The sequence below is a fragment of the Linepithema humile genome, chromosome 4 (assembly GCF_040581485.1).
Source record: "Linepithema humile isolate Giens D197 chromosome 4, Lhum_UNIL_v1.0, whole genome shotgun sequence".
In the NCBI taxonomy this organism is placed as follows: Eukaryota; Metazoa; Arthropoda; class Insecta; order Hymenoptera; family Formicidae; genus Linepithema; species Linepithema humile.
The window spans coordinates 25,148,473-25,172,771 of NC_090131.1; the positions used below are offsets into that span (position 1 = coordinate 25,148,473).

The 24,299-nt window shown below is 35.3% G+C and overlaps 6 protein-coding genes across 9 annotated transcripts; all 6 read right to left on the reverse strand.

Moving 5' to 3' along the window:
- Positions 1 to 729: 729 nt before the first annotated feature.
- HtrA2 (HTRA2-related serine protease) lies at positions 730 to 4,187 on the reverse strand. Of its 3 annotated transcripts, XM_067354454.1 has the most exons (8): positions 3,655 to 4,187; positions 3,320 to 3,449; positions 2,957 to 3,043; positions 2,677 to 2,868; positions 2,445 to 2,595; positions 2,212 to 2,374; positions 1,718 to 1,909; positions 730 to 1,317 (listed from the first exon to the last, which is right to left on the reverse strand). In XM_067354454.1, exons 1-7 carry the CDS (start codon positions 4,044 to 4,046, stop codon positions 1,735 to 1,737), a joined length of 1,290 nt encoding a protein of 429 aa, XP_067210555.1. In that variant the 5' UTR covers positions 4,047 to 4,187; the 3' UTR covers positions 730 to 1,317; positions 1,718 to 1,734. The 3 variants fall into 3 exon arrangements, with proteins under 3 accessions (XP_067210555.1, XP_067210554.1, XP_012222811.2); XM_067354453.1 differs by having other exon boundaries at positions 730 to 1,909; XM_012367388.2 differs by having other exon boundaries at positions 730 to 1,909; positions 3,326 to 3,449; positions 3,655 to 4,183.
- Positions 4,188 to 5,190: 1,003 nt separating this feature from the next.
- LOC105672450 (oxytocin-neurophysin 1-like) lies at positions 5,191 to 6,635 on the reverse strand. Its single transcript, XM_012367386.2, has 3 exons — positions 6,268 to 6,635; positions 5,699 to 5,903; positions 5,191 to 5,428 (listed from the first exon to the last, which is right to left on the reverse strand). Exons 1-3 carry the CDS (start codon positions 6,388 to 6,390, stop codon positions 5,307 to 5,309), a joined length of 450 nt encoding a protein of 149 aa, XP_012222809.1. The 5' UTR covers positions 6,391 to 6,635; the 3' UTR covers positions 5,191 to 5,306.
- LOC105672425 (rRNA N6-adenosine-methyltransferase ZCCHC4) lies at positions 6,438 to 8,600 on the reverse strand. The gene is made up of 4 exons (XM_067354433.1): positions 8,464 to 8,600; positions 7,835 to 8,379; positions 7,048 to 7,747; positions 6,438 to 6,970 (listed from the first exon to the last, which is right to left on the reverse strand). Exons 1-4 carry the CDS (start codon positions 8,528 to 8,530, stop codon positions 6,717 to 6,719), a joined length of 1,566 nt encoding a protein of 521 aa, XP_067210534.1. The 5' UTR covers positions 8,531 to 8,600; the 3' UTR covers positions 6,438 to 6,716.
- Positions 8,601 to 9,012: 412 nt separating this feature from the next.
- On the reverse strand, positions 9,013 to 17,140 carry sp3 (spermathreecae). Of its 2 annotated transcripts, XM_012367352.2 has the most exons (13): positions 16,654 to 17,140; positions 16,002 to 16,375; positions 15,669 to 15,923; positions 15,227 to 15,381; positions 14,929 to 15,101; positions 14,661 to 14,853; positions 14,237 to 14,564; positions 14,075 to 14,145; positions 13,667 to 13,891; positions 13,012 to 13,233; positions 12,620 to 12,933; positions 12,327 to 12,536; positions 9,013 to 12,250 (listed from the first exon to the last, which is right to left on the reverse strand). In XM_012367352.2, exons 1-13 carry the CDS (start codon positions 16,748 to 16,750, stop codon positions 11,262 to 11,264), a joined length of 3,606 nt encoding a protein of 1,201 aa, XP_012222775.2. In that variant the 5' UTR covers positions 16,751 to 17,140; the 3' UTR covers positions 9,013 to 11,261. The 2 variants fall into 2 exon arrangements, with proteins under 2 accessions (XP_012222775.2, XP_012222776.2); XM_012367353.2 differs by lacking the exon at positions 13,667 to 13,891 and having other exon boundaries at positions 16,654 to 17,129.
- Positions 17,141 to 17,537: 397 nt separating this feature from the next.
- Positions 17,538 to 19,783, reverse strand: Ublcp1 (Ubiquitin-like domain-containing C-terminal domain phosphatase 1). The gene is made up of 2 exons (XM_012367381.2): positions 19,557 to 19,783; positions 17,538 to 19,192 (listed from the first exon to the last, which is right to left on the reverse strand). Exons 1-2 carry the CDS (start codon positions 19,714 to 19,716, stop codon positions 18,360 to 18,362), a joined length of 993 nt encoding a protein of 330 aa, XP_012222804.1. The 5' UTR covers positions 19,717 to 19,783; the 3' UTR covers positions 17,538 to 18,359.
- A 408-nt stretch (positions 19,784 to 20,191) lies between these two features.
- Positions 20,192 to 24,265, reverse strand: cd (cardinal). Its single transcript, XM_012367358.2, has 5 exons — positions 23,741 to 24,265; positions 23,215 to 23,661; positions 22,358 to 22,907; positions 20,987 to 22,085; positions 20,192 to 20,759 (listed from the first exon to the last, which is right to left on the reverse strand). Exons 1-5 carry the CDS (start codon positions 23,872 to 23,874, stop codon positions 20,566 to 20,568), a joined length of 2,424 nt encoding a protein of 807 aa, XP_012222781.2. The 5' UTR covers positions 23,875 to 24,265; the 3' UTR covers positions 20,192 to 20,565.
- Between the last annotated feature and the right edge of the window lie 34 nt (positions 24,266 to 24,299).

The following is a 24,299-nucleotide window of genomic DNA, read 5'->3' on the forward strand; positions in this document are numbered from 1 at the left end:
GCACCGGCTGGTGTGGGCGCGATCTTCGGGATATCTCGTTCCGCGCTCGCGGAAACGCGATGGTGATTCCGCGCTTGCCGAGAGAGACCCGTCGATTCGTTCCTCCGACCATTAGGTGCTACCAGCAGCGACGGCAGCTGTTGCTGCCGCACGTGGGAGAGAAACATCGGGGCGTGTTGGCGCTCGTAGGCGAGGATAGCCGCGAAAGCGTGGATAATCAGGGAATAGGCTCCCGCGTGTCGACGTGAGCGTTGAAGGCCGGGAACGCGGCGAGGAGGAGATAAAAAAAAAAGCGACGAGAGGATAAAGGGAGAGGGCGAAGGGGACGGCTACGAGAGACGATAATGGTCGGGACCGTGAACACGGTCGGCAGGAACACTCGATTACTCGCGCTCGCTCGCGCGCTGCACTCCTCCGCGCACCGTAGGTCAAGGCACCTCTTATTTCCTTAACCCTTCGCGACTCTGTGTGACTTCAAAGTAACGCACCGGCCAGCGGCTCTTCCTTTTCTTATCTCCCGGCTTCTTTTTTCTTCTTTCTATTGCGATATGTAGAGGATTTATGATCTCGTGGTTCTGAAATTATGATAATGACATTGTGCTACGTGATGTATTCGCCGATATTCGCCGGCTCGAAATGTCGAGTCAGCAGAGCAAAAATAAATTGCGTGATTATTTTTCTTCGTTCGGATGTGAAGTTTCGTAGGAGCGGTATCGAAAATGGAAACGATTATCTTCTTCATCTTCTTTAATTTCACTTTTTTTTACAAACTATATGTGCTGTATAAAGCACCTCTTCATAATAAAATATACAATTCAAATTTCTTTCATTTGCGCGAAAGTTTTATGATCTATCTCTATCTTTGAAATTTAAATTGCGATATTCCTCAAGTTAATCGTCAAGCTGTCACCGCCGCTTCGCTCTTTCGCGAATCCTACGCGTGTCGCCACGGGACTGGACGGAACGATCACTTAGAATTCCAACAAGATGCACGCGTCCGCAAACAGTAAAATCTTGCCCGCGAAAAAATCGCCGCCGGTAGAAGCCTCGTGCACTAAAGACCACACCCTCGCCGCATCGTATCCCTCGCAGTTAGATCCGGTCACATATTTGCGGAGGTCGCTTCGCGTCGTAAACAACATAAACATAATGCAGTCAAGACGATGGACCACACCCGGCGTACATATGCATTCACACACGTGCACTTACACACAGCGATACGTGTACGATTTATACTTCTATACATTTGCATATCACGGCAAGGACTCGGCACGACTGTCCGCACGTGACATCACTCTTAGCGGCGGCAGAAAAAAGCTGGATAAGCGATAAATGAACGCATGATGCTTCCTCGCTTGATAAATCGCGTAAGTCGCTAAGTGGACTTTCATCGTGTAGATTTAAATTAAAACGAGTGTACAGCCAAAGGGCGTGTATATTGGAGGCTGATAATGTGACTGATGAACTGGCTAATCAATTGTAAAGTGTGCAATTTCTTATAAATAAATAACAATCGCTACATACATTGAAGGCACAAATGCTGTACACTCTCAAAGCAAAGAGACATGATACGAATTTTAGAAATTTATAAATATACGCTAATATGTATATAATAAGATGTATATTACAAGAATTTATAATCACTATGTATCAATATTAGAAATCCATCATGCCTGCTTACTTTTTACTTCAAAAATTTCTATTTAAGTAAAAATACCTCGATAATAATTTCAGTTATATATCCTCAGGCTCGATTTGTATAGATAAAACTCGTCCTTTTCTTACAACTAGGAAATTTATATTTCTTGAATTATTTCCTGATTCTTCTATAATTTTATAAATATCACTCGTACTCTGCATCGGCTTGCCATTGGCGTGTGTTATTACGTCTCCAGGTTGCAATCCGGCACTGTAATATTATATGCAATATTAATTATAACAAAGTGATTAACAATTAGATTTTTTTATAATAAACACATTTGTTGCAACTTTTTCAATATTAAATATCTTTGTAATTAAATATCAAGTTTTGTTATCTATTTTGCCATCTTTGTTATTTATTTGTATTTCTGATATTTAATTCATAAAGTCCCATAATTACAATAACTTATAATTCACATGTACATTACATTATTTAAAAAAAAGTAATCTGTGCAAATTTTCATGCGATTAAAATTGAATATGATAATAGTATGTTTCAATATCACTTACTTATAAGCTGGAGACCCAAGCAGCACTTTCCAAATAGCAACTCCGTGCTTCACTTGCCTGTATTCATTATATTGTTGCATATCAAGCAAAATATCTGGCAACAGGCTTTGCATCGTAACGCCTATGTACTTTTTCTTGGGTATGTCCTGAGGATATGTGGAAGCTGCAAAAATAACGTACAATCAATATTTTTCGTTAAATTGCAATAACAAAATTATAGTAGTTTATTTTACTTTTTCCCTTCTTATGTGATTCGATTTTTTTCAAGAATTCCTTTGCGTAGTCTATAGGAACAGCAAATGAAATACCGGAAGCCATTTTTATTGCATTTATACCTATCGTTTCCCCATTCAGATTCACCAGGGGTCCACCTGAATTTCCATACTAAAAAAAAATGCGATTCATCAATGAGATATAACCTAATGTTTAAACTTGATATTTACATAAAAACTAGTTGTTACTGACGGTAATTGCTGCATCCGTTTGAATGTACCCTATTTGCGATCGAAGACCAAGTTTTTCACTCGACCTATTTACACTGCTTATAACTCCACTTGTAATAGTGTTGTTAAGAGCCAGCGGGGAACCAATAGCTACTACAAACTCTCCTGGTCTGATATTGGACGAGGTGCCTAGCTTCATCACAGGCAGATTAGTCTGTGCAATTGAAAATATAAATTAGTAACTGTAATAGATGTCTCAAAAATAAAATAAATAAGATTCATGTATAAATTAACAATGTTACCTTATTTATTCTTATTGTAGCAAGATCACTTTGCAAATCAACATCTTCTATTACTCCTTCATATGTACTGCCATCATAAAGCTGCACCTATATGGGAAAAATCACAAATTTGAGGTCAGAAAAGTTTGAGGTAAGAAAACAATTTTAGAGGCAACAAATAAAGTATAACATAAATTTATGAAATAATAATTTCAAAAAGTAAAAGTAGATTTACATATAGTATAGTTATAGATATAGTTAAATATAAATATGAAGTATTCACACAACAAAATGTAATTTGTTAAAAATCCAAAATCTTTCATATTACTTGTAACATATTTACAACATGCTTGGAAAGGACAATAGGACTCTCGGGGGACTCACATTTACCTTAACTGTAGCATTAGGCCTATTTATTACAACATGAGCATTTGTCAGTATTAATCCATCTTGACTAACAATAAATCCTGATCCATTACTTTTAGTACCTAATTTCCCTGTGAAAGGATCTATCCTATTTCACAATTAGCAATAATTAGTATACATTTCAATAATTGTAAGAGAATAACATTGCATCTGCTTTTCTAGTAGAAGAATTTAGATAATAGATAAATAGATTTTCTCAACATCAATCTCTCACATAGTAAAGAATATTTTTATGTATTATAGCAAATATAAACTATGAAGCTTACATGTAATCGGTATTTGTTTGTATTTACCTATTGTCCTTGATCTCAATGTATACTACACTTGGTGCACATACTTCCACCACATCTGCTATAAAGTTAAATTTATTCCTATTCTCATCAGACGAAGACAATGAAATAGTATGAACCACAGGAAGATTAGGGACGCCAAGATTTCCGATTCTCTGCCGTATGTCATCTCTCCGGTTATACAAAAGGTAACCGAAACCCACTCCAGCGATGAGAGCAGTACAGGTTAGAAATCCTTTTCCATTGATACTGTGCACCCTTCGTGCCTGCCTTTGCGAGTGAAATGCTCGAACTTTCGCATATCGTTCAGCGAGCACAATCGTAGTAAATCGAGATACATTCAAACTCTTCTTTGACAGAAAAACCCACGGCAATCGTGACGAAGCAAATGCCATGTTTCAGATCATACGGCAAACTGAAATAGACTGTTGAAAATCACAGGTATCACTAGAATCCAAACGTGTGTGATCGCATTGAATGCCCATTTTAACGCGATTTTCAAGGAAGACGGTTAATTTACAATAAGCCGCATCATGTCAGTTGTGTAATAATTCTTGATAATTTTGAATACTCGCGCTCGATTGTTCGAGCGGTGACTTTCGGCAAATTTAGATCTCTGTGCATTGATTGGCTGAAAATTTGAACGTCGAGTTGGTGCACCAGACAAAATAGTTGCATACGCGATAAAAAATAGATCATGATCTTTAAATTTCGGCTTTTTAACAAAATATTTAATTAACTACCAACTTATTTCTATAGCTTTAGATTTTTAACTAGCTGTCATGATGTGCAAATATTTAGATATTATTTGTTTAAAGCCGAAAATACCCAGCCGGAAGTGTAAGACACTAAATTGACTTTTATTGTACTTCGCATATACGCTTGCAGCGCTAGGTCTTTCTTTTTGTACTCGGGGAACCGACTTGAAAGGACGGAAAAATCCTGCGCTCCACAATATACGAACATATAGGCGGCAAAAAGAGGTAATCGGACCGAATTGATATAATTATTAGCAATAATTTTACTTTCCGAATCAATTAAGAGAATATTTTACAGTTTTATGATATATTAACCGCAATTTCAAAGATCGACGATCGAATGATTTTTTCGATTTAGACAATTAGCCATTAGACGGTTTAATACCGTCCATTTTTTTATCACTTGTACTTTTATGATCGAGTTTACTGAAATTTTAACAGAATTTGATAATATTAACGATTTGATTAAGTAATAATCTGATATTGCACAAATAAAAGAGAGAAAATTAGCATAATTATATATTAGAACTTGGATTTGTTTCTCTAATCGTAATAGCTGATTTTTGGAAACAACAATTCTCTTGAAGTTTTATTATTAATTGCTTGTTATTGATTCTTAAATGTTAAAAATTTAACGATGTTTATTGCTATGTCTAATGCTTATTTTAATCAAATTACTTTAAAAAATTAATTACAAATGTATTATAATAAAAAAATTTAATATATTGATATATAATTATATTATATTAAATATAGCAGGATCTAATTCAAAAGAGTAAGCTTAATAATGAGCGTTTTTTATTATTTTTGCATTTGTGTCATTGTTATATGGCATATAGTTGTATTTTTTATAAGTTGATACATCAAAGTGATACAATAACGATGAAATTAATTACACTATTGAAGTATTTCACTAGAAACTTCATTGCCTGGAATGATCATATTCAGATCAGTATCGATTTTGCGGTTGTTGTCAACGATATTAGAAATTCTGCATGATGTATCCATATGGCAGGATTCTAAACAGAACAATTTTTACATGAATATTTCACAATTTTTCAGCAATGCAAATGGTAATTGTTTATTTCTAATTAAGCATTTATTTTAATTATTATTACATTTAACAGTTATACTACTTCAATATTTCCATTGCAGAAATAAAATTTCTCATAAAAGTATTTATATTTATAATCAAATTCTATTTGTGAACTTTGTTTTGATTAAATTTCATCAATTATAAATCTTGCTTGGAAAGTGAAACTTCTTCAAAATTAAATTTTTATGCTCACCTTGCGAGCAGCAAATGCCATTTGTGGCGCATCTTGCTGTTTTTCCACGACACATTGCATATCCAGCAATGCAAGGCCTGGTGTATAAGCTTTCCTTTCTGCACCGGTATGTTTCCGGTGTCCCTATAAAACAGCCGATACTGGGGCCACAGCAGATATGTGGTCCAAAGCATTGACCTAGATGATTAGGACCACATGAGGGACACTGGAAAAATTATTGCAATAATTTGATTATAAATATATATTGATATATAAATCGTGAAAATATCATTAGTATATTGCAAATATAACAAAATTTTATTATACGTTGAGGATAAATTCTTATCACAAATTCTCTCTAAAAAAATATTAACATATTAAATTTTATTAGCACACCAAACTAAAATTCATTTTCGATATAAATAAAGAAATATAATATATAAAATATATAAATATTAATTTATTATTTATTTTATAAAGTAAATAAATATGTAAGGATTTATTAAAGATGGGATTTATTAATAGATTCTTTAGAATTAAAACCAAAGATTTTTAAGAAAATGAATAATATGATTTCAAATATAACTCACTTCTCGAGCAATAGTTTCTAAAGGTGCAATGTCGCCTCTCTTTCCACCACGAGGACAATTAGTAATCAAACAAGCATAACTGAGCAAAATTAGATTTGCGAACACAATGAGCTCTTTTAACATACTGAATGAATTTTGACGATGTCTTGTGAGATGATGTATCAACGGTCAGAAAGAGACTGCTGTATCTCGAGCAGTTGCGTCAGTACTTATATCATCGAATTTTCGTACTTAAAATTCTCGTTGTATACTCGAGGCTACTCTGCATTTCACAATACAACACTCTAAGGATTATGGAAATATCCATATGGAAATTTCCATATGAGGATAAATATAAAAATAAGATTCTTTTCATTCATCGTTATGGAAGCTAGTTTTAGCTCTTTTTATTGAATATGATATAAGTGAAAAATAGAAAAAAGAAAAATTTATTTTGCTGATAAAATTCTTTATATGTAAAGTTTTCTTTTATTTTTTTTATTGCTATTTTTTATCTTTTCTAATTTTGAGACTTTCTTTTTATTAGTTACAAAAACTTTTTTTTTAACAAGTTTTTTTGAATGTTCAATTTTGCCTCTTTTAGTCGAAGATATCTTTAATTCATTCTCTGCTTTGCGTTTCTTAACTATTTTGTCTTTCTTTACACTTGTCTCATTTGTAGCTTCAATAGACGATGAATTAGGGCATTCTTTGCCAGTATGACCTAGTAAATTAATAAAATATTATTAGTAAGAGAAATAACTAGAAATGCATGATTAAAAAATACACTATAACACTTACCAAATTTATTACACTTGAAGCATTTACCTACAATATTTGGAATTTGACCACATTTATGTTTTTCCAACAAACATCTTTTGCATGTTTCACAATGTTTCCAAGTAGGCTTCACACATCGCTTGCATATCTTACAGTGTTTGTACGTACGACCATCTTTGGAAGTACACTCCTTACACCTTTTGCAATGTTTGTTTTCGCTAGAAACCCATTTTTCACAATCTTTGCAAAATTTGTATCCATCAGATGCAGGAAGCTCGAGCAGTTTTAATGATATATTTGTAAAGATTCTTACTGGAGAACCCTGCTTTTTGCTTTGTTTATTTGACATAAACAATGGGTGGTTATCATAATCAACCTTGTAATCAGACATTTTCAAATCCCTCAAACCACCAATCACTGATGGTGGATTGCTCTTTTCTCTCATTATGTGCTCCATAAAATATGGAAATATAAACATAATCTTTAAGGAAAAATTATCATCATTAATTTTATTTAATTTTTTATGCAAATCTGATATAGTTTTCAATGTATATGATATGGGTTCCACACGACCCCCAAATGGAGGATCACATATTAAGTAAGTGTTCTTTCCTTCATTTTGAGTGATGAAATCTTTGAACACATCAACTGCATCTTTGTTAAAAAAATGATTATTGAAAAGATTGTACCAACAATAATCCAATGGTCCAAAAAAGTTATGCTATAATTATATAATTTTAAAATTATTATAATTATTAAAATATCTTATAATTTAATATAAAAATTAGTAAGTCTTAGAAATACTTACAAATCTTCCATCCAAATCTAAAAGGAGAGAAGACATTTCATCTATGTGGTACTCAGTTATGTATTCATGTATTCTTGGTGTTCCTATGCAAAGAACTTGCTTAGCTCCAAGCTTCAAAAGCATGTTTACTATATCTTTCGTAGATTTCTTAGAGAATAAGTATTGTGCTTCCTTCTTTGCGTTATCTAGAGGTTTCAGAAGTTCTGTTGGATGATGCATCTGATGATCCGTTAAATTCTCTATAACCTCGTGATCAATATGTTTATCCTTTTCTGAATTAAGTATTAATTTTTCACAATTATGGCAATAACATCTATTTATCACAGATTCTGCTTTGATCTTATTAAAACGGATATATAATTTTTGATGAGGGCAACGCTGAACAAGTTGCTTCTTTTCCTTCTCCCATGCATTTTTTTGAAACTTTGACAGTTTTTGTTCATACTTTAAATAGAATCTGCATAATTTTCTGTGTCGACAAGCAGAGCACGCGTAAAATTTCTCTAATTCACCATTAATGTATCTACCAAAAAGTAATGTTGGTCCTGTAGAAAGAAAGATCAATTAAAAGAAATAATTCTTGACATAAAACTAATAAATTTTACTATGTCTACAGGTATGAAAACTACCGTGAGGGCATTGCGGATGATTTTTGACATCTCCCCATAAACACTCTACACCATGTTCATCGCTCATCCTGTCTTCATAACACTCTACACCTCCCACGTGTTTTCATTCGCATCAGTAAATAATTTACAGGTAAGTTTAGGTATATATTTATATGTCAAGTTTCACTTTGTGACTACCAGATGGCAAACGAGACAATGGGCGCGTTCAGCAGAACAAACCGCTTAGTAGCAATCGAACGTGATTGGTTCTTACTTTCAGAACCAACTAATTAACAGTCGAGATTCAGCGGAAAATCTACAACTGTTGAGTCTGCTGAACGCGGCCATTCATTACTATCTGCTAAATTATTTGGCGCTAAATATGATTGCTCAATTTTGAGCTCGAGCGATTGAATTAAAATAAGCGGGTTTAAAACATATTGCAGAAATTATTTATCATACATTACGGACAAAAATAACAAATATTTTATATTTTAATTGATTTGGATGAATTTAACAGTGCTTTATTTTGCGAATCTTAAATAGTTTGAGGAAAATCGAAATCAAAACTCACAAGTCAAATATGTTTTATTTATATTTGTTCTACAAGTGCTGTCAATGTTTGCTATATTTGGTGTATACGCAAATGTCTTTATTACAATCTTACGAGAACATAATAGCGGATACATATATAAGGCATATCAAGCCTTCACAGGCTCTACACACGATTTCTCAAATGTGCAATTTTTATTCTGCAAGGAATATATGAATTAAAAAATAATTAATTCTAACATCTTAATTTTTCTCTTCTAACATCTTAATTTTATCTCAAATTTCAATCAAAAGAAAAAATTAAAAAATATTCTTATAAAAATAGAGAAAAAGTAATATTTTAAATTCTTGGTAAATCAGTTACTGGTTTCGAAGATTAGCAATCTGATTTCACACAGAATTAATTCAAATATTTCTCGCAGAGCATAATGTTATAACTACTGCAAATACGTGATAACACATCACACAGATTCGATATTAAATTTGCATTGGACCTTACATTGCATTCATTGAATAGAATTTAAATACATATTTTTTAATGATTATTTTTTTTTTAATTAATTAGTAAATAACGACTTTGTGTCCAGTCAAAATTAAAATTCTTTAAAAATGAGTACTTACAAACTGTCTAGTTACATGCTTCTTATTCTAAAGCGTCGCTAAATTTCTTTCAGAATGCATACATTTCTGAATCATGGATCTGAGCTGTATGTATTCTATAAGATTATATCACAGACTATTATTACGGTAAAAAGAACATTCGCTAAAAATACGAGTTTAGGACTGCTATAATATTAATGCGTTTCCAAAACGGAACTGGAAACTATCGGAATGAAATATTTACAATAGTGGGCAATGTAAAGTCATGATTTCCTAACTTTAAATACAATATTTGCGCAATAATTTATTGTGTCTAATCTTCCTACATCGTTGATTTACATACACACAAATCTTGCAGTTTCGTAAATAGCATATATTTGATATAATACTGAATCTTTGCTGACTCTTGAGACACTTTAAGTTTGTAACAACTATTAAAGCATCTAAAATTAGAACACTGAAACGTCATCACAATAAACTTGCTATTTAGTTCTGCTGTTGCATTTTTAAATTATAATTAATAGTCTAATATATTTATGAATTTAGAGAATTTTAATCAACTTTATAATTCAACAAAAATTTTTAACTCTTCTACATGTGTCTTGTTTTTCACTGTTTTTCAAATCAATTGTATCATTTATACGTTTTTCAAAAAATTTTAACACACTTCGAAAAATTAACAAGAAATAGTTATATCTGACAACCATATATCTCAAAACACATTTTCATCATTAACTTTGCTATATATATTTTACTAAACTATATTTAAATAATTCTCTGTATTTACATAATTGACTATGAAGCTTCTTTCTTCGACGTCATATAGAAATAAATCGTCTCATCTGCATTTTTAATTATTCATATCTTTTTATATAAAAAGTTATCTACACATATTAATAGAATAAAATATTTCTGCTAAAAAAAATAAAATCTCGATACTAAAATAGAGAGAATTTAGTTTCACGCAAGAATAAGGCAGTCAACAAGAATATATAAGGCATTCAATCCCTTCAAAAAATATTCAGACTAGTATTTTTTCAATTCAGATTGGTCGCATTAAATATGCTAATTTCAGAAAAATGCCATTAAAAAGTTGTAAAAATATGCCCAAAAAATTTAGCAGGTATATAATAAGATTTATATAGACGCTGATTCAAGAAAATAATGTGCTAAAAGCTAGCACAATTTCATAGCGATACAGAACTTGTTTGGTATTCATTAGCTCGTCAAATTAATTAACTACGAATAAATATTGACCACATTGTACTCTGTGTTAGTTGTGTTCGTCGTAGTGTAGATTCTGCTTTCTTTCTTACAGCAGATTAGTTTTTATATGTTTCACATCAAGAATACTGCATTCGTGAAGTGTGAAAATACGAAATAGGTGCAGTGAGATCAATTTATAAGGATTTTCTACAAAACGTGATCGAAATTGTTCGCTATTTTCTACGTGATATTTTTTTCATATTAAACTACACAATTTAAATAGTAAAACTGTCTATAATACAATCCTTTAATACTTTATTTCAATTTTTTTTTAGAGAGCGCGTAGCATTTGCATCGCTATGATATCGAATTCGTGGTATTTACGAATATACAGTAAGCCCTAAATTTGATAATTTACGATGAATTGCTTTCGGAAAGCTGGTCATTCTAATAGTAAATGTTTACAAAGCAATAAGTCTAGATTGACAAGAGATCCATCTTTCCTGAAGCTTCTGTCGCTCTTCTATTTGGTTTTCCGACAAACGCATCACATTACCTGTCTTTAGCTTTCTAGGATCTAAATTAGCCCCTAACGTTTGCACACCCTTCGCAAACTTCGAGAACGGCAACAGAATATCCTTGGCCGTGGACGCTACTGGACTAGTAACATTTGTAATATTATCTTTTATGGACTTCAAAGCGGACTCGCTTTGGGATGATGTGATGTTCAGCGTCAGATCCTTTTCGGAAGCTGATCTTTTCTTCTCATCCAGTCTGCCGTCCGTTTGAAGTGTAATACTCTTAGTACCGATCGATGATGCTTTATTGTCGACGTCTCCCGTCGAGTGACTGATATTTTTGAAAAGCGTTAGAGTTGACGGTATCATTCGCTCTCTCTCCTCGCCTACGCTATCCCCGACGTCGTAAACTGTTATCTCCGGCGTGGTCGCCGTGGTCTTCTGCGGCGAAGCGCTCATGATACTGGCGCCAGATCCACCTTGCGGTATTAGATGCAGCGCGTCAATTGCCATATCGGGTTTTGAACTTGAATTCATATTGTTATGTCTTGGTGCAGATAACTCGTTCGCGTTTGTCTCGCAAACATCACCGTCCACAACGTTGGTGTTCTTCACGCCCATAATAATGCCGATTAGCGGCGTATAAGCTTCCATTAAATGCTTGTCGTGACTGAAGTTCGCTGGCTTCTCGACGGGTATGTGCGTCATTTCGATATTCTCGCTGCTGCTGCTGTTGCTGCTACTGCCGCTGCCGCTCTTCTCTTTTATGTTGCCCGCGATATCTCTGCTACCGACGGTAAAGATCGGTTTCGATACTTCATCCGTTCCTTTGCCACCTGTGCCCTTGGCCAGATCAATTGGCTTCTTCGCGCCAAAACTTAGTTTATTCAGTTTGCTAAACTGCTCCGACATGTTGCTTAAAGCTTTTGTACCTGAGAATTTTCACTTTCATAAATATCTTATTCGTTATGTGTGTCTAAGATTATATAGAAGTTATTTTAAACAAACCTGCTGTCTTCAAAGCGAGTAACTGTGTTTCGGACACATTTCTTGTCATTTCTGGGAACGACGAAATGTCCAGTAACCCTGTAGAGCCTTTAATATTTACCAATTTACTCTTTCTCTTATCTAACGCGACATTCAGGACTACAGGAACCTTTGGCAACCCTGCTATTTCCATGGCTACTGAAATTGCTTCGCAAATTGCTTTTAGAGATTCTGTAATCAAAAAAATGATAGATATATTCATCGAAACATTACGATGCGAAACTGAGTAAGAAGAGTTAAAGAAAAATTCCCACCTATGCTTTCTTCTTCAGTTTTAATCACAACCGCCATGTTATTAAAAAATCTTAAATTTGTACTACGGAACATGTGAAAATAACCGTATTCGCCATTCACTTTGTAATTGATTCGGATACAGTAGTAATGCTTATTCTTGAAGAAGGAAACTGTATTCTCAGGCTGACCGAATTCGATCAAGACGATATCTTTGAGAAGAACGCTTTGATAATTTGTGACTTTATCGATCTGATCGTCATAATCCGCTATGTAATAGCTATCTCGAGTCAATATTAAAATAGTATCCATTTCTGTCTCCGTTGGATCACCCGTGCTGCAAAATTTAATTGAACAAATTAATATAAAGACGACATTAAAATACATTACGAATATTTAATTTGTTCATACATACACAGGATCGGCATCGATAAGTCCCCAACTGCCCAGAATGATTTCCGGGTCAGGTATTAATAATTTTTTACAATCTTCGATCAATAGTTTCACGTGAATAGCAGTTGCCGCATTATCTTCCTCTTCTGTGCGTTCTAGGAATACTTCTTCGCTCACAGTATTTCCCAGCATCATATCGATTGTCGCTTGTCTGTAGACATCCTTGAAACGATTCAAATAATATCTGCAAAGATATTTCAATTTTTTTATATACAGCTGTGCTGAAAAAGATTAAGTAATAAAACAGCACCAAAAAACTGTCAATCCAAGTACTTGATAAATCAGACTCTATATATATGTATACAAGAAAATGTTTAAAGAAGAGAAAGCAGCTTTTTCCAAGTTTACTAAGTGATAGCGATATAAAGATGATAGACCTAGATATCAATTGTATTCTTAAACGAAGTAAGGGAGAGGTCACAAAGCTGAACATGCGAAAGAATTTGTACAGCACAATAAATATAATTTCATGCTGACAATAGCACAAAGCGTATCCTTATGCGCCACATGATTTGAGATAAAAGCAATTAGACTGATTTCTAAGAGTAATTAGATTAATTTCTTTTTTAATCTCCGCTAAACTTGTCCAAACGCAAAGCTAGAAGCAAGCAACGAACCTTGCTAAATTATAGAGGGCATTGGCATAAAGGAAGTCAGGGTGTGTAGCAAGTTGAAGTTGTATATTTGGTGGTTTCATAGGTATAAGTTCGAGACAGCAATTATCAAGGACATTTAAATAATGTGACCAATTGTTGTTCAGTTGATCAACGTCGATCGGGTTCCCGAGCAACGTATCTATCGCCGCCTGACGTAAGTTGTCCATAAAGTGTTGCTGATAATATCTATAGGAAAATGAAAGGACAATGTCAAGGCCCTATAGAACAACATTCGATTATCTAACTTGGGATATTATCGACGGTTTCTCGTTTGTGTCGTGTGAGATGTCGGAAATGAAAGTACAAATGAAAGATACGGGGAGTTTAAGCAGAATAGAGAATATAAAGGGCAGGAATGTGTCGTTCTACCTGTTTGCGGAATTCATGCCGTCTTTCATCAAGCCGGTAAATTTTCTCTCTCCGGTGCGCGTGTAATCTCCCTATAAATAATAATGAATTATGTAGAGACAATTTATGTCACACCGATTGTTATTCGGTAAGATGGACTTTGGACAGTTGAGCTGTACAGACCTTTAAAGCGTTTGTTCCTGCGTATTGCTTGCTAATAATATCGCCATTATTAGCCCACAGCGATTGAAAAGTCTGTCTTATGTTTGCGGGTAGAATTCCGTCGGGTGGTATTAGTCCCAATTTCGAAAACTGCATTTCCATAACAGCTTTACCCAGAGCGGTTTGCACCACGTTTGTTCTATCTAAGCAATCTATGCAATTCACGCGGAATACGCCCTTTTGCATGCAAATCGTACCTTGTCTATCGCGCCAGCAGTAACCCATGTCTGCCAGCACTGTAGCCAACGCGCTAACCAGAATAGACACGTTTTCGAAATGCATTCCTCGACTGTGTTAGGCACAAAATTTTTCAGATACAACATAAATTCGTGACGCAATGATGCCGATGAGAAGCGTGAGAGCTACAGTTTGCTTAGACACTTACCAATACTCGTGGAAATCGAAAGTGGTGTATGTTATAGCCGAATTATTATAGTTAAACACATGATTGCTGTAGGCTTCCCAAATTATCCTCTCTTTGCCGAACTGTTCGACCAGATTAACGATGCAAATGGGTCCGTACAATACAAGTTCTTCACCAAAGTGCTTCTCAAATGCTATCTGCGTTTCAGCCTCATCTGTAACAGCGTTATGTATCGGATTACCGTGCTCCGCGAAGATCGCTTTGTGCACAAAATATCTGTGTCTTATACCTTTATCAATCCGTGGTGGTGGTTTGTATTTATATCCAGGCTGCGACCAATACACTGGCACACTTCCCCGTACTTGTACAAAAGATACTTGATGATCGTGATACCAAACCAATTGTTCAGTCTCGACATAATTCGCGCACTTGCCATCGTCGTCCACTCCGCGTCTCTTGTACCTGCGTGACGTCACGTTTAGAAATATTTCTTCGAATTTCGATATGTTTAAGACATTACCGAGTCGAGACTAAACTTATAATTGTAAGCAAGCAATTGTCAAAATCATTACGTAAGTTAAAATTACCTGGTTCCAGCACGGAATCTGCTCCTTCTCGATATAATCGCCAAGTTAAATGTCTCCTGCTGTGGTTGTCCATCAAAACCTACTTCGACTATACATTTTTCTATTTGAACATATCCTTGGATGATTGGTATTATCCAGCAGTTTGCTTTATCTGTCTGCAAAATGAGTCATAGTTTAGATAAGCAAGTTTAGATAACATATATTGCGTAAAGATATAAATAGTAAAATGGTGATTAATTATTGTTATCATTGTATAGCTGGCTTCAGATATCTTCAATTGTCAATTATTAAATAAATAAAGATATGTTATGAAACAAATTTTGCTATCACACACAATATAGTTTTAACAATATCACGATGTTTATGTAAACAAATATATTGCTTGTAATTTCATTATCTGCACTCAGCTATAGATAAAACTGATTTCATAAAAATTACTAACATTCAAATTAATAATGTCGTATAACATGTGTTTATTCCAGAAGAATCTGTCATCCACACGCTGCCACAATGGCTTCTCTTGTTCCTGCTGAAAGTCTGTTATACATTGTCTTTGCAAGCTGTTGGTGATGTCACCGGTCTGACAGAAGAAGAAGGAATCAGTTTCGGTAAATATCTTATTCAGCTCCTCCAATATCCTCTTCTCAAATCTTTCTTTATCCTTCACTACGCTTCGTTTTATGACTGTAGACTTCACCTATAAAAATATTACATTTATAAATTATTTATCATTTATAACACATGGATTATATTGTCAATAATGCAGACTCCTTACTTGAGACGTAGCTAATGCAGCAGCATGCTGCGTGGTGTTTTTTATGGTATTTGTGGCATTCTTAATTGTACCCCAAGTTTTTGCCAGTGCTGCTTTCTGTGGTACATCAAACAATCCACTGCTCCCCTTCTTCTTCAACACATACTGATGTTTCTTACAAGGCAGCAAGCCAATATCTGTATTCTCTGTGCCAAAGTGTAGAAACGCGATGGATTTGATTTTATAGATTACATGGCCGCCATGCAATTCTCCCACTGGTGTCACATCCTTTATCAGCATCAGGCGAGGTTCCAATACAGGCAGTTCGATTTTTCCTACTATTCCATAAAACATTCCCAGGCATTCTAAATCTTTCGGAGCAGCCCATTCCCAATCTGCAAAACCCATTGTTTCTAATTAAAATGATCATTAAAAAAATGTCTTTGTTAAGTGCCGAGCAGAGCATTCCTTTAAAAACTATCAAATATTTAAACACATCGAATATTAGAAAGTATCATCTACATGCATAAATATACGGCCGTAGTATACGCGTTCATCCACTCGAAATAGAAGTGATTCGCGTACCGAAGATTTTACGCGACATCAAGCTCGCTTTTGACAAGTGACGCTTTGTCTCATTTGTGTGTCAAAACGCAATTGCACGCATACCCACCCGATTTCGCGGCGAATTCGCCGGTATATTTGTCGCACCAGAGGCTGTGCCTCTCTTTCACGAAGATAAAATGCGTGTCAGTACGAAACAGCTCCATTTTTTGCCCGTTTACGAATTTGACAGCTACCAGACAGCATGTGTGTGACGTTTCCGCGTCGGGCAAAATATCCGCCTACCACCAAGCACTCGCCATGTTGCTCATGACTAACACTTACATTAGGTAACTTCGCCTCCTCGATGTGGGAGGCAACAAAGACGAGCGATCGTTCGCGACGCGAATCAATTCTATTATTTCTCAATAGACACAACAACGATATAGCCAATCACTCGATAATTCGACGAGGCGGTTTCTCGATGTCTACAGTTACGGAATTGTTCTTGACCTGGTCGGTAGTATATGAATAATTGAGGCGGGATCTCTCCGCATTTCTTTGATTGTTTATCGATAAACGTTTTTTTTTCATGCATAACACAATACTAATAAAATAGTAATAAAATAGTAATAAAATAGTAATAAAATGTTTAAGTATACATTTTATGTACAGAAATTTTATTCTCACATTATTAGAAAGAAGATATATCAATATTATCCGTAAGAACATATGATGAACTTTTAAATAATGAAAGGGAGATTTAAACATTCTTTTTATATAGGCTGTATAGCTCAGAAATATTGTTTAGCAATATTTTTTTTAATCACATTCATGCGGAAATATCCATAAAACGTACGTAAAAATCCAATAAAAATGAACTCATGCCAGCAGATTTTTTATATGTATTTTATTGCGAACATATTCTGGGTAAATATATGTTTGATCGTCATATTTTTAACAATTATAGATCCAAAAAACTTCGAAAGAAGATAGACAAAATTGAAAGCAAAATTTCCAGATAAATGAGCTTTATTACAATCACCGTATACATTTTTTATATTTTACGTCCTTTTTTTAATACTTCAAACTTTTACAAAAAAATGGAAACAGTATTTTTTTTTATGAAAAAGTTTAAAAACTCTTGAACACTTCGTGTATTAGCAATCAAACTCGTCATTGTTTGCGTATAATATTTAAGTTAGCGAGACATTGCGATTTGCATAATTGGTGTGGAGCGCACACATTACGTGTTAATAGCTGAAATATACCGCACGGAACCCGCAGTGTGATCATGTAAATGTAAAGAATTAAATTGTTTCATGTCGTGTCGCGAAACTCGATAAGTTTACCAACTTTCGCGAGACATATACATATAGAGAATACACGTAGGAAATATCGCACGCATGACGGAGCAGGCGGACTTACTTAAACGCATTATAACATTGCGCGCGCGTACTCTTACTCGACCATACGTGCGTTTTGTTTAAATGGCTCTTATATATACGTACAGTATAACACAACCAGTAGATACATCACAAATACAAAGAGACATGTGAAAATATGTGTATTTTTAGAGAGTTTAATATCACGCATTATTGTAAAAATTTCTTGTAACAGAGGATCCATTAGTCAAATTAATCCCATTGTTCTCACATATAATGCATGCGATGGGACAGTCTTGTAGCCACAATTTTGAAATAACTGACAAATGCATCCTTTCATACATACATTTCATTATATACAGTCTTCAAATTGCTTTCCTTTATCAATTGATATTTGCTTGCTTCCACCAAAGTATAGATCAGGAAGAAAAATCAGTGTTTTATCAAACATTTAACTCTTTTCATCGCTGGTGGTTTGTTCTCTGGTTTGGTCATTCTTTTTGGGTTTATATTCTTCCCATTTTCTGTGATTAAGTATTTGAAAGTCATCAACGTCGGCTATTAACTCTAAGTATCTCGATAGCTTAAGCAGCTCAAAGTCTTTGACTCTACTGGTGTGAGCGTGTTTAAAAGGTTTTATTCTCAATCCTGATTGTGGATTCATTATGAAATTTCTTCTGATGTCGTCAAACATTATTGTATTTTTCGCTGAGAACTGCTTGTACTTTCCCCAGATAATGCCCAATGGTTTTACTCCAACAACACCATACTTTGGTGTGTGAACAGTGATCATAGCAAGGACATCCAGGTGAAAAGCTATTTTGTAATCTGGATGATTTGAAACTCCCAGTAATTTCATTTTTTCATTAATCCATCTCATGCTAGTCGCCGACCAGATGACTATATCATAATTTTTGTAAGCGCGTGTCAAGAATTCATGAAGATATGGACGCATTAGTTGTGATCCACTTTCTGCCACTGATCTATGATCGAATAAAGTATAGTCTATATCCAACACAAGAAGCTTTTTACCTTCCCTTAGAGGATTCAGTTCTGTGATCACGTAGCGATCGATTCGTATCTGGATTTTACGTAGATTTATCTCAGCTTTTTCAATCTCTACTTCTTCTTCCTCTATATCTAGATCATTGATCACATCAGGTACGTTCTCTGGTGCTTGACTGGCTTCTGCGATATCTTCCTCACGGGAGCCCATTAACATCAGTTTAAAGCCAGGTTTCAAGTTTAGCTTGCCAATGATGTCTTCATTTTGCGCTGCTTTACCTTAAAAAAATAACAGTTTTTATAGACTTTTCTCAAGATCTTATAAAAGTCAAATTTAGAATATAAACTAAAATTGTTATCAATTTATCTTCATTGACGAAACATCAATATGAGAAGCAAAAGAATTATGTGATAAGTCATTAAATTTAACATATATACAAGAAAGAGACACACAAATTTGTTTTGACAATTTTCTGACATATTCCAGATATAACAGAAATACAACTAAAACTGTAATTAAAATTTATTATAATGGTTAATAATGTAGTTAGTCATATTTCAGAGATGATATTGATATTATTAAAATCACACCAATAACTATTTTCATGAGACAAATATTATCAAAGAGAATTCAAAATATAACCTTTAAATTTAAGGTTCAGTAGTTTCTGTCGCTCAGGACGGACGCCCGTTTCCCTGTGTATACGTTCTTTCAGGGTGAGAACAGTATCTTCCTCTTGAATATCGAGAATATCATATTCTTTTCCGCTCCATTTCACCACAATCCTTAATTCACCCTCCATCCTTGTTTCTGTAATCACGTCAATGGAACGAGGTGCATCGCAAATCTAAAAAAAAAAGTCCAAATACACTTGCAACTGCATTATCAACTGTGTCACATATGACTCGAAATCTTTTATTCGATATTATGGAAAAGTACGGGTGAAGTGCAATATCATAAAATTATTATCTTATAATGAATTCGTTTATTTTTCACATTGATGTTTTATTAATAATATTGCTGATTTATTGAAGCCACCAAATTGCAACTGACAATAAAAAATTACAAGTAATTTTTAATTTTTTCAATAATTTTCACAAGTAATTTTTTATTATTTTTTGCAATATATGTAATATTTATTTTTTGTAAAAATAATTTTAGACTTTTGTCAATAGTTTACATAATGTTGTGCAATGAAATACCATTAGACGGTAACAAAAATATATACGTGAACTTTATTATATTTATGAAACGAAATAAAGTAAGCTGACAGCTGATTAATTAATTCAACTGCATAAGACAATTTTATTATGAGGATATAATAGAAAATACATTTTTATAATTATCAAAATAGGTATAAAAAATAACTTTGCAAAAAGATTTGTAGAATCTTATTGTTGTTATCATAAAATAATTAATCTAAAATAAAATTTTTTTTTTAATTTGTTTGATTAATTTAATATAAATGTTGCGTTTAAAAGAAATGTAATAAAATAAATAAGCAGCATAAGAATATATGAAAATGTAAGTATATTCCGCTTTTTGCGCAATAAAAATATGATATTTATTTTGCAATATTGCTCAATGATTTAATAATTAATCTATCAGAGAACTTATATATAAATCTTTTTTATTTATGAAGTTTTAATTATTACGACAAATCTAAATTGGAAGTGTAGTTTCTTCTCCACGGCGCAAGAGAAGGCGTTGGTATGTTCTCGCAGGATATTATAGGATTGTCGGGTCCAACGGAGCGCATAACTTGCATCTGAGCTCGCGTAATTCCATCGGAACAATCGCATATTAATTTTGCCAGCGAAGTCTTGCGCAGTTCCACGAGTTGATCTGCAATTTTTGCAAATATGATTTAGTTCTCTGTTGCATTTTTATCGTACTTACTTTTTTGACACAATACGCTTCTATAAATATTAAAAAATGATAGCAATATTTATTTAACATTATCAACATTGTTATTAAAAGTGCACAAGGTAAAGTGTTGAATCAATAACGTTAAAATAAACTTCTGGCAATTTGCTCGTTTCGAAAGCAAACTTTATAATTCACATATTCACCTTCTGTAAATGGATACGGTTGTTCGGCAAACTCGTACCAGAAACGATCCCCCTTCTGCAAACGCGTGAATTGCTCGACGATCAAGCACGTAAACGTCGGTCCGATCAAACTGTCCGATTCCGGAATTTCCGCTAACGCGCCGGTATACAGATCTACATCGTCGACGGACTCATACAGCATTGAAATCTGTTCCAGAGCCTGATTGTCCAAGTATCCTTCAAGATCACTAAACGTCTCCGCCTTTCCCAGTCCGCAATATTCTCGCCACACGATGTATCCCGGTAATCCGTGGTCCCGTCCTCGTTGGATGTTCAACGATACCAGATCCAGGCCGCAAGGCACCGTAGAGTTGCCCATTGGGTCTTCGAAAAGATGACTCGTCAGCTGCGAAGAGACGTGTGTGGAATACTTCTGAATGACGTTGCTCGTGGCGGAATTGATTGAGCGCCTGATGCCATCCGCGGCGTAGAGGCTGTATGGATTGAAGAGCATTCTGTGCAGCTCCATGTAGGACGATGTGCCCTTCTCGGCGTCCGTCATTCTCATCAATCCCGGTAGCAAAGTGTGAGCGAAACGAAAGGCCGCGGCCGCGAAGTTATTGGCTACTGTCGGATCGTTCTCTGAATCGTCCGGATTATGCGTCCGCTTTCTGTGACCCGAGTTCAGAGGTTTCAAGTCGTGCTCGTTCATTTTCTCTTCGCCCAGAATGATGGGCAGGAACTCGCGATAGGTGATGTGCTGCAGTTGGGCGCCGACGATGCGTCGCGCTTCCTGATAGAGCGTTTCGTCGTGCCAAGTAGGATTGATCTTGGCCAATTCGCTCGCGATCTTGTTGTGCTGCCGCGCCCAGAGAAGATGCATCGTCGTCAGATGCAGATTCTCGTTCGCTCTGGTGTCGCCCGCGGCGAAGCAATAGCGACCGCGACGTTGCTCGGCTTCGCGATTGCAACCGTCGTTGAGATTCGTGCTCGGTGGTAACAGAGTCCTGTTGTCGGAGGTGAGCTGCATCCTTAGATGACCGCTGGTGAACTCGCGCAAATCGCGGGCGGTCTCATTGTCGCAGCCGTAAATAGCTGAGCCGTCGATGAAGGCGCTGACCTAGACGCAACATTATTTATAACATTTCTTCTTTTGAATTTTTCCCAATCGTAAATTTATATCGTAGAATATAACAGAAATTAGAGAGTTTCATAAATTTTATATGTGAAAAAACTTCAATTTAAAATCAATTCATTTTAAAATCAGAAGTAAAAAATTGTGAAAGTGTATAATGAAAATATACTGCAATATATTTTTTTCTAAAAATATATGTAATTTTTACTATTTTTCTCACGTAAATAAATTATATTTTAGGAATGAATCCGGATTACTTGATTGAGCTGCTCTCTGGGACCGAGTTTGCATCGCGGAGCAGGTGCCGATCTGACGAAGTCCATGCAGGTTCTGCCAGTCTGATCGTACACGGGATCACCGATTCCCACTCGTACGGGAAAGCACTCGGGATGTTCCTTCGACGGAAAGCAGCACGCTATGGAACTTCCATTAACACCCTGACTGAGCGCAGTAGCGGTGATATCGTGGTCGAGGAATTGGCCGAATACAGCCAGCATTACTGTAAAGGATGGATTACTGCTGGCTGAAGGTTTGTGCACTATCAGACTGACTTCCCTGGCGGAAGGCAGTTCCCTTCCGGACTGTGCTTTGCGAGGCGATTCGATTCCGTCGGCGTAATCAGCAGGTAAGACTCTTCTGTAAGGTGTCACGCTGGAGCCCCAACCTCGCGGTCGATTGCAGCTCCCATCTATAGTTCTGTATTTGCCGATCTTGCAAGTGCGATCGAAATACCGTTTGCACACGCTCCTCGGTACCCAGCCGCTGTCGAAATAGGTATCGATTGCCGATGGCTCGTCGCGACTGGATCTTAAAAATAAAAACATGAAGCTTTCTATTAAAAATTGCCGGCTAAATATATTTTGTTACTTATAGCTACTTTATAAGCAAAATATATCCATTATTCTCTCAAGATTAATTATGGAAAAAAATCAAGATAACAAAATCACCAATTAACTATCAATAACTATCAATGTCGAAAGATCGAAGGTTTAATTTATAATTATTAAAATTGCTAGACATACATACATATATGATGTATAATGTTTCTATATTTTTCGTCAAAACTTGAAAACTCACTAAACCGTTCTTTTTTAATACGACATACTCTGTTTACCTCATATTTTCAATCTTTCTCGTTGCAGCGATTTCGCCTACAGCTGCCAAGGCAAGGGCGCTAACTTTAGGACGCGTGCTCACCGCGTAGCGGTGTCTAGATTCCGGGGATGGAGACGGTAACGGTGATTTCGCGGCGAGCATATCCGCGGACAGACGGTCCTTTATCGCCTGCTCGCCAGCTCGTAATCCTTGCGTGTATTCCTGTTGACTGAGATTCCTCATCGAGGACTCGATATTCTCACCGGATATCAAGACGGAGTTGGGTTCGGCCGTAACACTAGCGGTGCTGCTGAAGGACGCGTGCAACATAGATTCTGGTACAAATTCTAATTGCAAAATACCGCTCAAGTTTCCGGAAGATGTGTTATCGATCGCGGGATCGGTGGAGTTAGTGTGATTTATGGAATAACCGATGGATATTATCAGAGCCATAGTGAAGACCACTCTGCAAGATCACAGATTGAATTAGAAAAGATAAGCGCTCAACAACTTTTAGTTTACAATGTTTCAATTTGTCGACTTACATCAGAATGCCGCAAACACAGCACTGGAACTGTCGTACTCGCACTCTTCGAGTTCGCAATAAACCGGCGAACTCAACGTAATCGGGCGACTCCATGTTCCTCCTCAAAGGCGTTCTTTCCGTGACGTTACGCATTTTTGACGTGCGAAAATGCAGACGACGATGCAAATAATTAATTCTTCTTGCAATCGACAGGCGCGGCTTCGACAGAATTGTTCTCACCTAGTAATTTGATCTTCTCTCAGCTTGTATGACTAGCACGAGGGATATATTATTACATATTTGTAATAAATTAATTGCTATTTTAATATAAATACAACACTGCACTATTAAACATCACTTTTTGCTGGCGAGAAGTTTTTATTGAGAAAATGTTAATGAAAAAAAGTGAATTTAAAAATAATTTTTAAATGAAAGATTATTATTAAGATTTCAACATGCCACCATAATTTACAAGATTTTAAATGTGCACTTAAATAAGATATTTATAGATTTTTATTTTTTTGTCGTCGATTTACAGCAATGTGACTCTTCCGACCGCATGTAAAGAGAAGGATCTA